The sequence below is a fragment of the Semicossyphus pulcher genome, unplaced genomic scaffold (assembly GCF_022749685.1).
Source record: "Semicossyphus pulcher isolate SPU_LCO1_2020_fin unplaced genomic scaffold, fSemPul1.0.p SCAF_5, whole genome shotgun sequence".
In the NCBI taxonomy this organism is placed as follows: domain Eukaryota; kingdom Metazoa; phylum Chordata; class Actinopteri; order Labriformes; family Labridae; genus Semicossyphus; species Semicossyphus pulcher.
Window position 1 is genome coordinate 33,495,522 of NW_027211726.1, and position 15,469 is coordinate 33,510,990.

General features: G+C 43.4%; 1 protein-coding gene across 7 annotated transcripts in view; it reads right to left on the bottom strand.

Annotated features, from left to right (window-relative positions):
- Positions 1-498: 498 nt before the first annotated feature.
- Positions 499-15,469, bottom strand: part of epb41a (erythrocyte membrane protein band 4.1a) — a 68,578-nt gene continuing 53,607 nt past the window's right edge. For 5 of the 7 annotated variants that reach the window (XM_069681751.1, XM_069681749.1, XM_069681746.1 and 2 more), the window contains 5 exons: positions 9,611-9,739; positions 8,719-8,835; positions 6,845-6,925; positions 6,463-6,582; positions 499-3,076 (listed from right to left, as the gene is read on the bottom strand). In XM_069681751.1, the coding sequence (XP_069537852.1) occupies positions 6,484-6,582; positions 6,845-6,925; positions 8,719-8,835; positions 9,611-9,739 (426 nt within the window). In that variant the 3' untranslated portion in view covers positions 499-3,076; positions 6,463-6,483. The remainder of the gene's footprint in view (positions 3,077-6,462; positions 6,583-6,844; positions 6,926-8,718; positions 8,836-9,610; positions 9,740-15,469) is intronic. The other 2 variants (XM_069681745.1, XM_069681750.1) reach the window with 2 other exon arrangements.

Sequence of the window (15,469 nt, forward strand, 5' to 3'; positions counted from 1 at the left end):
CAGTCATGAAGTGGCGCCGTCTACTGTTGTGTGAACGTTTATTGGCCTTTAAAAGTCTAGACCCTGAATATAAGATGATAAGACTTTTACAGATGTATGTCAGGGGAAAACACGTCTCATATTCGGACCATTATGGTACTGTCTGTTCTCTGATTAATGGAAGTCTCCTTTTGTCTCCATCGAGAAAGGCATTTTGCCATTTCCATAATATTGTATTTTATTTGATCTATCTATCGTCTCTTCTATACGGAAAAACTCGTCTTATTTTAGAACCAATACGTTAGTCAAGTTGTGTTGAATTTAGATCATGTCTGCTCCTAGAGGAAGTGCTGAACACGACCTGTTGTGTCAAACTAGATGTAGATGCAATTTGTGTGCAAAAAGGAACTTTTACTCATTTCTGTCTCTTTTCTGAGAACACTAGATGATGCTGTTTAATAAAGTATTAGAATAACAGAAAATGAGATCAGTCAAAAATGAGAACAGACACAGAACAGATAAAATACAATGTCTACATTCGTGTTTATTCTGTGCATGGTGTTGTTTTATTACACGTCTTCCTGTGGTGGTAAAGTGAGGGTTCACAATAAAGAAAGAACTTCTGCTCGTTTCCAACGAAAGAAGGGACGACAGCACAGTGAAAGAACTACAACATGTTGGGACGACTGTACAGAAAATCTGATTCTAAAAAAGCTTTCAGTTTGAAAATCGACAAAATATAAACTGTCTGAAGGGCAGTGTGTACAAATGCCAGAGTAACTTTACCTCCTTATATTTACTGTATTTTTCCTATTTTTTTAGACTGACCAGGGTTAAGTATTAGTGATTAAAGTAATAGTTTGAAGATAATCATGGTAAATCTGCTTCATACACAAATACATTTTGCTGTCAATGATCTGGAAAATCATTAACATTTCACTTGTTTTTGATCCAGTGAAAGCATTTGAGACTACACACCACTTATATTAAACAGATACAATCCAAATCCCTTTTTATGTTCAGATAAAAACTTTTTAGGACGATCTAAAGCAGAAGTTTCACATTTTTCCAAATCAAGCATACAGGTGTCCCACAAGGTTCTATTCTAGGTCCTCTATTATTCCCCATTTAAAACAATACAATCTCTGACAATGCACACTGAAATCTACATTTCTATGAAGATGGTTTTAGATTAATTATTATAATTGAATTTAACCTCTAATTCCATTTGAAGACTTAAATACGTTCTTAAAATATTAGATTTTTAAATCAAATTTGTTTGTCTATGTTGTTTTTGGATTTTATGTACGCTGTTATTCTGTTATACAGTTAGTTCTCGTGTTGATGTGTCTTCTGATAAAAAAAAAAGATGCCTAAGACGGACTGTGATTGTGGTATTGGAAGATCTTGAATGAGAAAACATGTCAGAAATAGCTTGAAAACGTGTTGCAAAATGAAGGAATATGCATAGAAAATTATGCATTACTGTTTTTTTGAACATTTACAAACTGAGGCTACATTGTCCTGATACACTTTTGGAAAATCTTTTACATTAGCTGGATAAACTGTGCTCGTGATTCACTAGACTTTTGTATAGTCATAAAGCACAAGTAATAGTTTAAAGACAATCAGGGTCTATGTGATTCATATGTTCATTCATATATTAAACAGATAAAATCCAAATCCCTTTTATGTTCAGATAAAAAGTCCATAAAAATTATGTATTAACTTAGATCTTACACACAGGTGTCCCGCAAGGTCCTATTCTGGGTCCTCTTTTATTCCCCATTTAAAACAGTAGAGCCTCTGCCATTCCACACTGAAGTCTTCATTTCTAATGTGATAGTGATATTATCCTAATTACTACAGTTTAAGTTTAACTCTCTTATTCCACTGAAGACCTGAACAGAGCAGATACAAACCATTTGTATGAGACTACATTGTCCTGATACACATGTTGGCTGTCATTAACCGGTGAAATGAATGAGACCAGATAAACTTTATGTGAAGCAATAATTAGAGTTTTGCCTTGCGTGCCTAAGCATGAATGTGAAGGCTCTGATGGAGGTTTTACAGTTTAAGAGGTAACAGTCACCCCGCGCTCTTCTCTTTATTGTACACATTTTTAAATAACAGTTGAGTGGATGTAAACTGAACCTCTCTCTGAACACGTACACACTGCCCACCGATAAAGAAGCAGAAACGTGAAACATATGCAGAAATACTGTAGATGTCATGCTTAGTGCTCTCAGTACAAACTCCTGATGTTACAAAGAACTGCGCTGATCTAAAACACACAAAAGAAGGAGGGAATAAATAAAGAAAGGATGGGTTCGGTAGACGCTGTCTCCTTCTTCAAACCCCGATCTGTTAACACAAGCACGACGACGACAACGAGAACAACTAAAACAACCGAAAGATGGAAAATCTCACGACAAAGTCAAACTGTGAGGAAGGTGAAGGTTCGATAAAATTAATCTTTTTTATACATAAATTGAAAAAATATTTTTTCACATTGAGAGGGAAAATAAAATATTTACTGTACAAGAAATGACACCAAACTCACACTAGAATTTCAGAGGGATCCTCGAGTCCCGATGTGTACGATGCCACGAAAAATCACCCACAATCCCTTTGCTGTTTGAAACTCTGTTAAAAAACACTTGACCTCCAAGTTATTGGTAACCAATTCTGATGGTAAGAAAAGCTGTAGAAAAATAAAGTACCAGGAATCTCAAGATTAAAAGACCAAATGCCCTTGAAAATTTCTTTAAAATCTCCAGACAAAGAGGAGAGGAATAAATCCACAAATGCTGTACTTTATTTTCTTTTTCTCTTTAAAAAACTCTTTTTGTCGTCAGTCCAGCGGTTGATCTTTTGGCAGTAACTGGAACAAGAGGGGATTGTGGGGAATACTGGTAGGGTCCGTCTCCTTCTCCTGAGGGTTAAAGTTCAAAGTTCAACGTTGAAGCTGGTTCCCTCTGATGTGGTCTGGTGGCTCATGTAGAGGCAGTGCAGTCGGGTGTGATGGGAGGGTACTGCGGTACGATGGTGCGATGGAGATACAAGAAAGGAGGGACAGGTGAAGCTGACAGGTCTGAGGGGGGGTCGACAGAGAGACGACAGGTGGACAGAGAAAAAGAGAGAGAGGATCGTTAGTGGATTTAACAGCCACGCTTCAGTTTCATACACACAGACGGACAAAGAGCCGTAAACCAGAGTTCAGACATGTTTAACCTGAAACCTGGGCTACTCCGGCAGGATGAAAGGTTACGTGAAGTTAAACTTCAAGTTTAACTTGTTTAAATTTAAAGTTGTATGGGAAGGCAATTTATTTTAGGACCCCCACCTTTTATTATCTTATCTTGTTTACGAGGGCAAGTTGGCTGATTAGAGAACCATTTTGGATGAGGTACTGGGTTTTGACACTGTATACAAGCTTAAACACTCTGACTGAAAGACAGAGAACTGCTGTACTTCTCTCCATGCTGCATGTAAAATGTAAGTCAAGAGACGTGATTCATAACATTGAGTTTGCTTGTTCTTCACAAATTATCTTCAGGAGGAGAATTTCCCTCACACTGTCTTCCACAATCTTTAATGTTCGGCATCTCTCCTCTGGAGTCTCTAAACTTTGAGGATATCTGCTGTTGGAGATTCCATATGCACACTGTCGGCATTTCTCCTTGTCTGAAAGCTTGACAGGCCTCCCGCGCCTAGTTACGGTTGCTAACGCAGGATTAGACAGTGGCCTTTTAAAGGAGGGGCTTAGTGAAGGGTCAGATGGCTATCGTTTGGTTCCACGTGACGATCCACAGACTGCATGCTCGGCTGTCCTCGGGGTTCCCCCCCACACAGCAGGATATCAGATCGTAAATATCGAACATGTTTAATATTTACCATTTGAAATCGGTGCATCCACGACGTTCTTCCAAGCAGCTCGGTGGAAGTAAAATCACTCTTAACACCCCTCACGCCACAGGAGATCCTCTTTAGAACCAGACCCAGACCCAGACCCAGACCCAGAACCAGACCCAGAACCAGACCCAGAACCAGAACCAGCTGGATTATCTTGTAGTGTGTACCTTGCATACAAGAAGTGTTTGTTGCTCGTGGTGGATTAATGTATGGTCTCTATAAATGATATAAGAGTACGCTCGACACCTGAGTCCTCAGATAACTTTGTTTTCTGATTTCATTAAAAGTGCAGAAGTGAGATAACACTCATTTTAATCTCGTTTGGATTAATAATCAATAAAGAAGAAGAATAAAAAACGTCCTGACACGTTCTTGAATCGTGTCTTGTAGTTTGAAACTTGAGCGTCCCCGTCTGGAGCTGAACTGTAGTCTGAGCTGCTGATAGAGGGCAAACATTCAGATGTAATGACGGGTAAAAATAGATCCACCTCTGCAACATCAAAGCTTTAAATAAATCGGAGCCTGCTGCTGTTTACGGAGGGAAACAGTGAAACATTTTAATGCCCTCGTTCAGCCCGAGGCGGTTCAGTGTGACGTTTGTAAAAAGGACTTTATAATTTAAGCAACATTAAAGATGTAGTGGTTAGACTTCTCAGGCTTCACTCGGATGTAAACACATTGAAGCTGATTGAACATGCCAGTTAAACAGAGCGGTCAGTGTGCCTGTTGAAGCCCTCAGCTCTGTCTCACAGGCTAACAACAACCTGAGTCCCTGCTGCTCTGCTAACAGGAGAACACAGACCAGATATCTGCAGCACAGCTGGATTCAGAATCATCTTTCAGTTCTGCTAAATGTGCACTTCTTTAATCATAACCTAAAAGTTTCTTAACACAGACACTTAAAGGATTGAATGTTAGTGGCCGGGTCTGCAGCTCATTGAGCCCTCTGTGTGCTAATTGTGACTAATAGTAACTGTTCATTTAATGAATAAAACTGTGTAACGTCCAAAACAGGCGGGAGAGCTGGGGGTTCATTTCTTACCTCTGCTACCTCTGTTTGTGTCAGCCTCTCTCATCGTCACGCCTTCCGAGCCTGTCAGACAGAACTGAGGGCTCAAACACTCACACACAGGCAGCCTCAGAGGTGGGGCGGCTGTGTTTACATACCACCCTGTCAGACGACTAAACAGCCCCAGACTCCAGCCCTCGAACATCACGTAAACACGGCACAATGAAAACCACATGGGCAGCTCAGTTTCATGTTCAAACACACGCACGCACGCACGCACGCACGCACGCACGCACGCACGCACGCACGCACGCACGCACGCACACTTCTCTACCTGTGGATGCCTTGTTTGGCTGCTGTTACTCTGACTCCTTGTGATATTACTGTGACTTCGTTGTTCGTCCTCTCTTATCGTGTCTCCTGTTATTGGATGCAAAGAGGAGAACGATGCACCTCGCAGACGCTCGCAGATATAACACTCACACTTTGACCCCATCCTGCTGCGCCTGTGTGATAAATACATGTGGTGTGTTTGGGGCACAAAGTGTGAAAATCCTGTGAACAGGATTAGTGAACGTGGCCCCGCAGAGCTTTGCTGCTTTCTCTGAGTAAGACGCTGCATCCAGCCTCAGATAAACACACGATTGTACCGGACACATCCGAACCACAGGGCAGACATGCTGCTGCAGACTGGTCAAAGACGACCCGGTGAAGAGCTACAGACTGATTTACTGCACAAACTGCAGGCGGTAAATACAGCGGGACCCTCAGCTGGGCAGCTTTAAGGCAGGTCTTTAAGAGGATCGAGCCCCCGCAGGTTATCGAGCTGCCTGCAGAGCCTCGCGTCTGATGACGAGGATGTTTGGAAAGATGCAAAGCAGAGGGCCAAAGTGAGAAGTGATTTGTTGATGGACTACAGTCAGGTCAGGTTGGTTCTGTTAGCACTCAAGAATCACTCCTCCATTCCCTTTAGTTACCTGTGTGTGCCGTCCGTGTCTGATCAGTCTTTACGCTCAGGATGAATTCAACTGTTACAAAATGTAGTGACATATATTCTTATCCCTCACATATCATTGAGAGCAGAAGTCTGGTTTAGAGTGGTAAAAGTTCTTTGTGCAGTCTGAGAGTCTCGTCGATCTTAAACTTCCCAAATGGCTTTGAGGCAGAACACAACGGGTGGGACGTCGGGGGAGAGATTGGCTTCATTTTTGTACGAGAGGAGGAGGAGACACGACGTTTAAATGTATAAACAGTCTTTGCTCACAACGCTGGCTCGGTGTTGGTCGTGTTGTTCATCTGTGTTTGGCCTTCTGGTCCGAGGAGCAGGGAGTTTGGCTTCAGAGGATCCTTGTGTGAATGTTCTGAATAATGTGTTCCTCTCCTCAGTCTGGACGTTTGGCCTTTTCACACGGTGCTTTTATCATCAGGGAATATTCTGCTCACATTATCTGCACGTGCAGTGACTGATTCGTGTGCAGAGTTTGAGTGGGAGCAGAGAGTGAATGGTGATGGTGGTAAAGGTGGGTGAGGGGCCAGAGAGGGGGGAGGACACTCACCTTCCGTCGTATCCGTGGGTCTTACTCGGGGCTGATCTCCGTCTCCTGGTGCACCACCACTTTGGTAACAGACATGTCTGGGTGCTGCTCTTTCGCCTCTTTAATAGCCTGAGCCAAAGCCTGAAGACAGCAGCAGCTCGTTAAGAACAGGATGATTAATGAGTTTAATTAAAGAGACTTTCACAAACAACACATTCACTTGATGTGTGAACACAAAGAGGCTCCATGAGGGACATTAAGCATTCACATAGTTCCACCTCCACCTGTCAGGTACATCTGTGGTGAAAGATGAGCCGACACACAGCGACTGTTTGCTGCAGAGCTGCGAGGAAAACAACATTATTACAGCTTCAGTCAGTCTGCCACTGTTTACATCCCTCACCTTGTCGTGATCGATCTCAGTGTCTCCGGTGATGACGATTCTCTTCTCGATGCGAGTCTCAGAGATTCCTCCTTTCACCGTCTGCAACAGAGACACGACACGAGCTGAAGAACACTCTGCACGGCGCTCTGACAGAACTCTGGATAAGAACTGAGTCCACCTGAGCAGGGCGGCCCGGCCTGATCGGGGGTTAGACAGAAGGTGAATCCAGGTGTGCTGCAAGGCTGCATACTTGTGTGACATGCATAAAGTGCGTTTGTAAAGCCCCGTCTTATTGCGTTACATTTACACACACGTCGCTCTCATGTGTCTCAGTAAGTAGACTGACTTGTTTCAGTGTAGTTATATTTAAGGATGGTTGTCAGTAGACTGAGCAGCAGGAGATCGGAGCAGACAGTGTGCACAAATCCAAACAGTAAGGGACGATTAGTAATGCTCTTCATTTAGCCCAACAAAGACCTCCACGCTGTCAAAGGGCAGACAGGCGCGGGGAGGTAGTCTGCCCATGGTGCTGATAGTGAGACTGCGCTCACACCCACTGAGTCTGTTCATCTCAGTGATGTGAAACAAACTTACTTCTGTGCTGAGTTTTGAACCAAATGGAGCCAAAGCAGGAAGCAAACATGCTCACCAGGGTCCAGGTGAGGCCTGGAGTGGTTCCTACTGTTGGAAAGCAAGGCACTCACCAGGTAGGCAGTTAGTAGTCGGTTCAGCTGTCAGACTTCAGCCTGATTTAGACGTCGGATGTTTCCGCTGACCTGATCTCTTCTTGTGCGTTGCATCTGTGCGTTGCATCTGTGTGGAGCCGACACTGTAGCCTACATGAGTGGTCTATCAGGTACATTGGTGCGCACTACATCTCCTCTGCTTCACTTGTGCAGGAGTCTGCAATGTCACCTGCAGAACACGAGCCGGCAGTGACACTGTGCTGAGCCACTCCTGGCAGAAAACCACCACTGAAAGTGAGCGGATCATTTGGAGTTGAACAACAGCTCTTTCACTGAAATGACTCACGAGCAGCAAATATGTTGCACAATCAGTCAATAGAAGTACCGATCGACGGTCAGCATCTGTGTTTAGCTTCATGTGAGAGCTAACTGGCTAAAGCAGCGAGTTACAAACCGTGTCCATCATAGTTTTGGTGCAAAGCTACCAAGTGGACAAATCAAGAGCAAGAACAAGAGATCACGGGGTGCCCTGCCTTTTTAGTTGGACTGTTAGGAATCATTCTTTATGAAAATTGCACCAATCAGATATTTGTGCGCCGTCAGCGCCTCCATGATTTACTTTCCATTGTTCATCATCACTTCTCTCCCTTCAGCTACACTACACCCTGTGGAGACTTCTGCCACGGCCTTAAGAACCAACCATGACTCCAGAACTCTCTGATGTTGATGAACACAAAGCTTAAAGTGCTGATCGTGTGGCTGCCACGTCCCTGTGCTAGTTTCTGTTCAAAACAACAGAATAGAACTGAAATCCTTGTTAAATTGATTCAAAGTCATTTTTGTCTTTACAACAACAACAACAACAACAACAACAACAACAACAACAACAACAACAACAACCAGCTGAATGATGTGAGGTTTTTCAAAAATCAAAGAAAGAAAGCCCCAGGAGGCAGCGACGGTGTCAGCGTTAAAGGGATCAGGTTTATGAGGCCACGCTCAGATTAAAAACACGATATCATAACAGGAAAGAAAACACAGGCGGGCGGTTTTCAATCACTCCCCTCAGGTACTTAAGGAGTGCGTCAGGAAGGTTCAATACCACTGGCACAAGTGATTGAAAGGAGGGATCCATCACAGCGAGGTAGTCATTTACTGTATTGATCGCATTGACTGGCTGTGGGGCTGTTAGCGGAGTGGACTCACCTTGGTGATCTGGGTGGTGGTGGTGGTGCTGATGGTCTCGGAGGTGATGGTCTGGGCACTCAGCAGCACTCCTGAGTCCCGCTCTGCCAGGGTGTCCACCGGCTGGGGGAGAGAAACCTTCGAAGCGTTAGACAGGAAGCTCAAGTTAATCCATCTCAGCAAAATCAATCAGAATTTGTGTTTTTGTGAGACTTTGGGAAACGTTTTAATCAGACTGGTAACTACAACGTCAGACAACTGGAAACGATCCTACTCTCCTTCTCCTGTCTCTCACAGTGAAGTATCAAAGTACAGTTTGGTGTTTATTAAAACTCAGGTTCTGTTTCAGCTTTAGTGTTGAACAGTTCATTTGTAATCAGGCTGGATTACCAGCTGGGAAACAGGGACACTGGGCCGCAGACCCCCAGAACACCCAAAGGCCCCCGGCTCAATATTAATCCAAAAATGGTGCTCGCCATTTATGGAGCGCTTTTTCCAAAGAGCTTTACAGTTTGCTTTTCACTCACACACTGAAGGCAACAGGATTCCATGCAACGCGTTGACCAATAAGAGCAACTGCAAGTTAAGTGTCCATCTCAAGGACACCTCAACATGTGGACAGGACTATCTGTTCCCAGGCCAGTGATTACTGGATGAGCAGCTCGACCTCCTGAGCCACGGCATGTATCGGGTCTTTGGACTTCATATACGACCATCTCCACTGACTGGGAGGAGTCACAGGTTTGAAGGGAGTCAGGCCTCAGTCAGGGCCAGTCCTCTACCGTGAACATAGGTCACCTTGTGTGCTCGCACCACTTAAGAACATTCGACACACCATGCAAATAGAGACAATTTGGATCTTTAGCTAACAAGTGAAATGTTAGTTTTTAAAAGGTTACTGAATTCCCCTCACCTGTGCTGACTCGTATGTGATGGTCTTGGTCTCAGTGTGAACTAAGGGGACTTCCTTGTAGATCACACTCTCTCTCAGGGAGTTGGTGACGTCTGAGATGGTGATTGTCTGGGTCTTTAGCACAGGAGACTGCAGGGATCAGATACAAAGTCAGCAAGAAACTCTCCGGGGGCTCCATCAACACAAAACATCAGTCACATCATCACACCACTCATAACACTCAAAAACAGTTAAACTAGATGTATCTGTCTGTTCACTAAAACATCCAACTATTGGTTCCTTTCTTTACAATTCAGAGGCAAACTGAACTCCTGTACGAGCCTCCAGACGTCTCTTGTTTTACCACCTGACACCTTTAGAGGTCACGATGTGAGAAGGGCAATGACAGATACATAAGTGCCTCACTGTGCAAACTCAGCCAGGCAGGGCTTTTTTCATCATCTGCTAAAGAATGACACACTCTCTATGTTCAACTTAAATCAGAGTTCAACCCTTTTCCATATATGGTCGTGTGTCCTGACTGGTTTAGATGCCGAGCTTGGTCCTCACAAGTGTGATGTGGACATCAGACCTAGCTGACCTAACTCAGTACTTACTTACTGCATCAGCCACAAACTACGACAGTTAGAAGAAGTATTTCTGGAGTTAGAGGGGGCTACATTAGTGGCCATCTTCCCAGCTTTATCTAGACGACCTCACTGCTTGCTGGAAAAATGGATGGAACAAGACTCCAACAAAAAGCAAGTCCGTATCCAGAGATGCTGTGCCTAGACACGAGCAAAGACTTCAAGGGACCTGTATGCTGCTATGAGTGTTAGTCATGGCACTCAGGCAGGGGAGGTCAACACATGAAGTCCCTTCAACATGTCAGTCAGTGGAAATGTCTTGGGTCAAGGTCTCCCAGATCACGGTGCAAGATATGCCTAGCTATGGGATATCCTGTCAGTCACAGGGAAAGGCAGTCATAACTTCATCAGTACCTGACAGTCAAAGTAACACGCTGTTGAAGTTTTTCTACCTCTTTGACATCAAAGTCGTTTCTACTCTGGACACACTGGAGACCTGTTCAGGCATCACAAACACTGTAGGGAAGGAGAACCGAACTTCACTGTGGAATCTGTGGTGGACAAAACACACCTTGATCGAAGGTGCCCGTCCCCTGATATCAGGCGGCATTATCCTCACCTCTAACCTCTAACCTCTGATGAACCAGATTCCAACACCCGATCTCAACTATTCATCAAGAGACATCTTGCAACTCCACTGGGTAAGACCACAACATAATTACATCTCACCTTACGCACAACCTGTAGGATTGGTAGCTGTTACAGAGGTATGCTTATATGGAGCTCACAGGTCTGCAGTGGTCAGTGCCCACACAAACTAACGGACCCTGTTGGCCCTGTTAAACTCACATCAAACAGAGCTACGTCAGCTTGTTTCAGTCCACACAGCTGGATAAGAGACGCAGACCAAGCTGATGAGAAGCACCGATCAAAGTGGAGCGGCCTTCCAACAAGGACCGGCCCAAGAGAGCAAGGCGTTTAACCCGGGCTAACCTCTGAGGATCCACAGGCCTCTCTTTGGCTATCAACGTTTATGTGTCAGTTCATGAGTCAACCATCAGACAAAGACTGATCAAGAACACTGTGTGTGGCGCTACAACAAGGTGAAGTCCACTACACGCCACTTAGTAGTAGTAGTGAACCAGATGTCTATTGGAAGAATATTATATGAATGAATGAAACCAAAACGTCTTTGTTTAAGGAAGAGCTGCCGTGTTTGAATAAGAGGGCTGCACTATAGCAGAAGAACTTCAACCTAAAGGTGAACAGGCTGCATCATGGTCAGAACCAGGGTCGCTCCAACTACTGATGGAACCATGACTTTAGGATTGTGCCAGCTTACTCTACAGGACGATTTCAGGCCACCTGTTAGTAAACTGAAGCTCAACAAAAGGTGGGTTACTAAGAATTAGCTTATCACGTTCTACGTTGTCCTTAATGTGAAATCATGGCCTGTATATAAGTGTCATCTTTAATAGAGCACGATGTTCACTTTGTAAACGGTGGCCCACCTGCATGCTTCAGGGCTCAGCTACAAGAACAGTGAACTTGTCGGCTTTCCACTTTTTTGGTAATTACATTCTGTTTACTGCTGCTCCTTGCTAACTTAGCGAGCACTCGTGGTAGCTGATTACTTTGTGTTTACCATGCCCTTGTTCCTTTTAGCTCCATCCTCTGATCCACATATGGTCACTTCAGGCTCCACAAAACAAGATGGTGATGGCCGAGATGCAAAAGTCGAGGATGTAAAACAGTGTGAACAAACCAATGGGTGATATCACATTGGCTAAACCCACATCTTATATAGTGTATGGATGACACATCATCAGAGTTGTTAATCCAAAAGGCAGCTGGACCTGCAGGCGCCTACAGAGGCTGATATTTCTCGCTCTATCCACGGGTCAGTTTAGGACTGAAGAAGCCTTTTGGATAAGAGGTGAACTCTAACCAAGTCCAGTTCCCTTCTGGATTAACCTTAGAAATATTATGACCCGGATGACTGAGAACCTTCACAGACATTATCAAAGAGTTTGACAGCCTGAACCAGGAAAGACTGGATGACTAGGCTAAATGATCTGTCACCAAACACATGCAAGGCAGAAAGATCTTCAGCTGTTATCCAGACAAGAACACACATATTCAAATGAACACGTCAGATTTGATGCATTTATTATTTTTTATAGTACCTATAACACACCTTACTGTAGCTTTAAATGAATACTTTAAAAGTCACAATATACCAGAAAGAAATCCATTGGCTGGATCGGATAAAGTCCATCAGTAGGCAAAGAAGAACAACTTAAATGTTGCTGAATTATCACAGTGAAAAGTGCAGGCTTACAGATTGAGAAGTACACAACAATCCATGGACACTAAATCATTAGCAGGTCATACAGAGCATGCACAGTCTTTTATGGATATATAGCAGTGTTGTAAAAGTAGTAAAGGTCAGGTCAGTCCCAGCAAAATTTCAAGGGGTAAACATTATACTCTCCCAGAGTTCATTTATACCCAGTCGTACTTGGTGAAAAGAAACAAGTGGTCAATATTTCCTGTCATCAGTGTAAAGGCTCTGAGCATCATCGACACTGTGAATACAGCATTCACAAATAGTCCCAGAAATGAGCCTTAAAATGTGGAAGTCACACCGCAGTAAAATGATCAGGTGGGAAAGGGAGGTGGCACGATCCACTAAGCTGTCACTACACATCTTAGTGGATCTACATGCTGTGCGTCCAGCATTAACAAATGGACCACAACAGATCCTCACCACAGGATAAGTGCTCCATGTCTCAGTACTGGAATGCATTAATGATGATTAAATGGTGCTTTGTTTTGACGGGTATGTAACCACTCTCTGTGGGTTGGCAGGTTTACATATAACAAAGTTCAGACAGAGAGGGAAGCACATCTGTGCCTTGTGACACTCGCTAGAATTTGACTGCAGGATCATTTGTGTTTATTCACATTAGTTAAACACAACCCACAAATATTCACAATCAATATGTGGAATACAAGTTTGGTTGGTTCTGGGTTTATAACATCATCAGGAGGCGCACACTGGGCGGTTAACTGACCTCCTTTTCCAGGAACTGTCTGTAACTACAACCCTGAACCATCCGCTATCGTCTGAGGACCATCTTTATGCAATTACTCGTAGATGTTTCTTCAACGCCAACTCTATTCTAGTGTCTCAAGTTTCTAGTCAGACTTGGCCTGGATATCCAAAATCAGATATCTGGGTATTTGCTGGCTCCTCTTGAAGCCCTGAAAGGTTGGGCATGGCTCCCAGAAGTTGTATTGTCATCATCAGATGATTGTAATCAGCCTGGTCCTTAGCAGGTGTTAGCCACAGATTAGACCTGTACGTTTGGTTGATTGGGGTGAATAAACACAAACTGCGTAGTAAAGCTGTCAAATTTATGTGAGTCGCCCAAGGTGACCAATCACTTCCTGTTTGGTCTGAACATCTCTGTTGTGAAGCTGTAAATACTGAAGGTTAATCAAAAGTGGATACGCTGAGACAGCTAACAGAATGGGTGTTTCCTTATTGGACTCTCTGTTCCCTCAGAGGTCAGCACTGCTTGTTCCACAGCACAAATCTGCATGCCAAAGCTGACCAACTCGCTCTCTGTGCTGATACTGGATAATTCCATTAAAAAGAAAGTCTGATATTTTGCTGTTAAAAATGCTGCAGCGACTCCACGATGAGTCACATCCTCGTGCCTTTAGGCAGGATTTTAGGAAGCTCAGCCTGTGTCAGAGAGAAAAGTTGCACATTGTAGCTACGCAAACAACAAATCCCTTCAACAGTCATGCAACTAACCAGCAGTGAAGTCATGTAAACAAGTACACCGTGCCTTAACAAGTGCAACAGCTTTAATTTAAGGCCTTTTGAAGGTGCATGAGCACAGCAGGACATTACTGGGCTGACGAATCCTAAAAAGTGATTAAATATTCAAGAGTATGAAATATTCTTTTTTTGTATCCTCACTGGAAACGGATCTTGTTGTCCAATGAAACCTTATATCTGCAGTTGGACTGTTACACCTAACAGATAGGTTGATGACTTTATAACATGTTTTTTAGGGTTAAGAAGATTCATGAAGTTCTCTTAAAACCAGCTGAATTGTGTCAAAATGACATATACTGATTGTTGTGCTGCACACCCAAACCTTACCAGTCTGATCATCAGTAACCTTCATACTGCACACTGAGATGGCTAACCTAAACTACAACCAGGAAACCAAATGTTGCTCATGTGTGTTGTTCTTTACTCTGAAGTCTCCAACAACTCTGACTCTACTTTGATCTTTAGCGTTATCCCATTTTTAATTTGCTGTTGTATCATCCCTGCGTTATGTTACGGTTGTGTCGACATGGACAGACCAAACATCGAGCTGGGATTCAAATAAAGTCAGACTGCTCCACTACACGTTAAATAGAAAGTATAAAATTGCTGCAATGCATTCCTGAGTATTTCCTTTGTTAACTGATGGATTCTTAACTTACACTCGGCCTGATTGTCTCCTGATACTTGGTCCTACATTAACACTTGGCTAATGCATGTTAGTCAAAACAGCACAGATTCTGAACAAGCTTTGGTCTACTGACTGACTATATGTGTTTGTTAACCTGCGCTGGGGCTGAATAACAGATATGTCCTAATGTTGGATCTTCAAATTTAACATGCAATTTACTGCATTCTCGTAGTACAGCCACTTGAAATGTACTATATGGCAGAAATTGTTAACTCCTATAAAGAAAATACTGTATGTACAATGTAAGAACGAAATCAAAGTTAGCAATAAGAACTGCAAACATGACAGTTGCACTTTTTCTGAAATGACATTTCTTTAAGCAAAGGAGTGTATCTTTGGAAAAGGAAATAGTACTGCACTCTCCTGCAAATAAAAGCTGAATTTCTTGGCAGTAAAGTGCACCCTTACTTAATTCACTTTACTTGATTTTTGCTGCTACAGTCTTGGTCTGGTATGACCGTGGTGGCTAATGTTAGCTTACGTTTGCAATAGCATACTGCTCTACTACTCCTTTGGTTCAATGTCCTCTATACAGTTCATAAGCAGGTGAGGATGCTGCCTTTTTGACTGGGACATTGAGCTTTAGCCTTGGATTTTAGCATGGTACAGTATTGTGTTTGTAGGTATGTTGGTTAGGAAACACGTGAACATAACAGAGCTTTACAGAAGCTACTTTAAATCTAATAATTCATCACTTCTCGATTGATAAGCAACTGAAAAGACAATGGTGGGAATCTGGCGGGACATCTGGC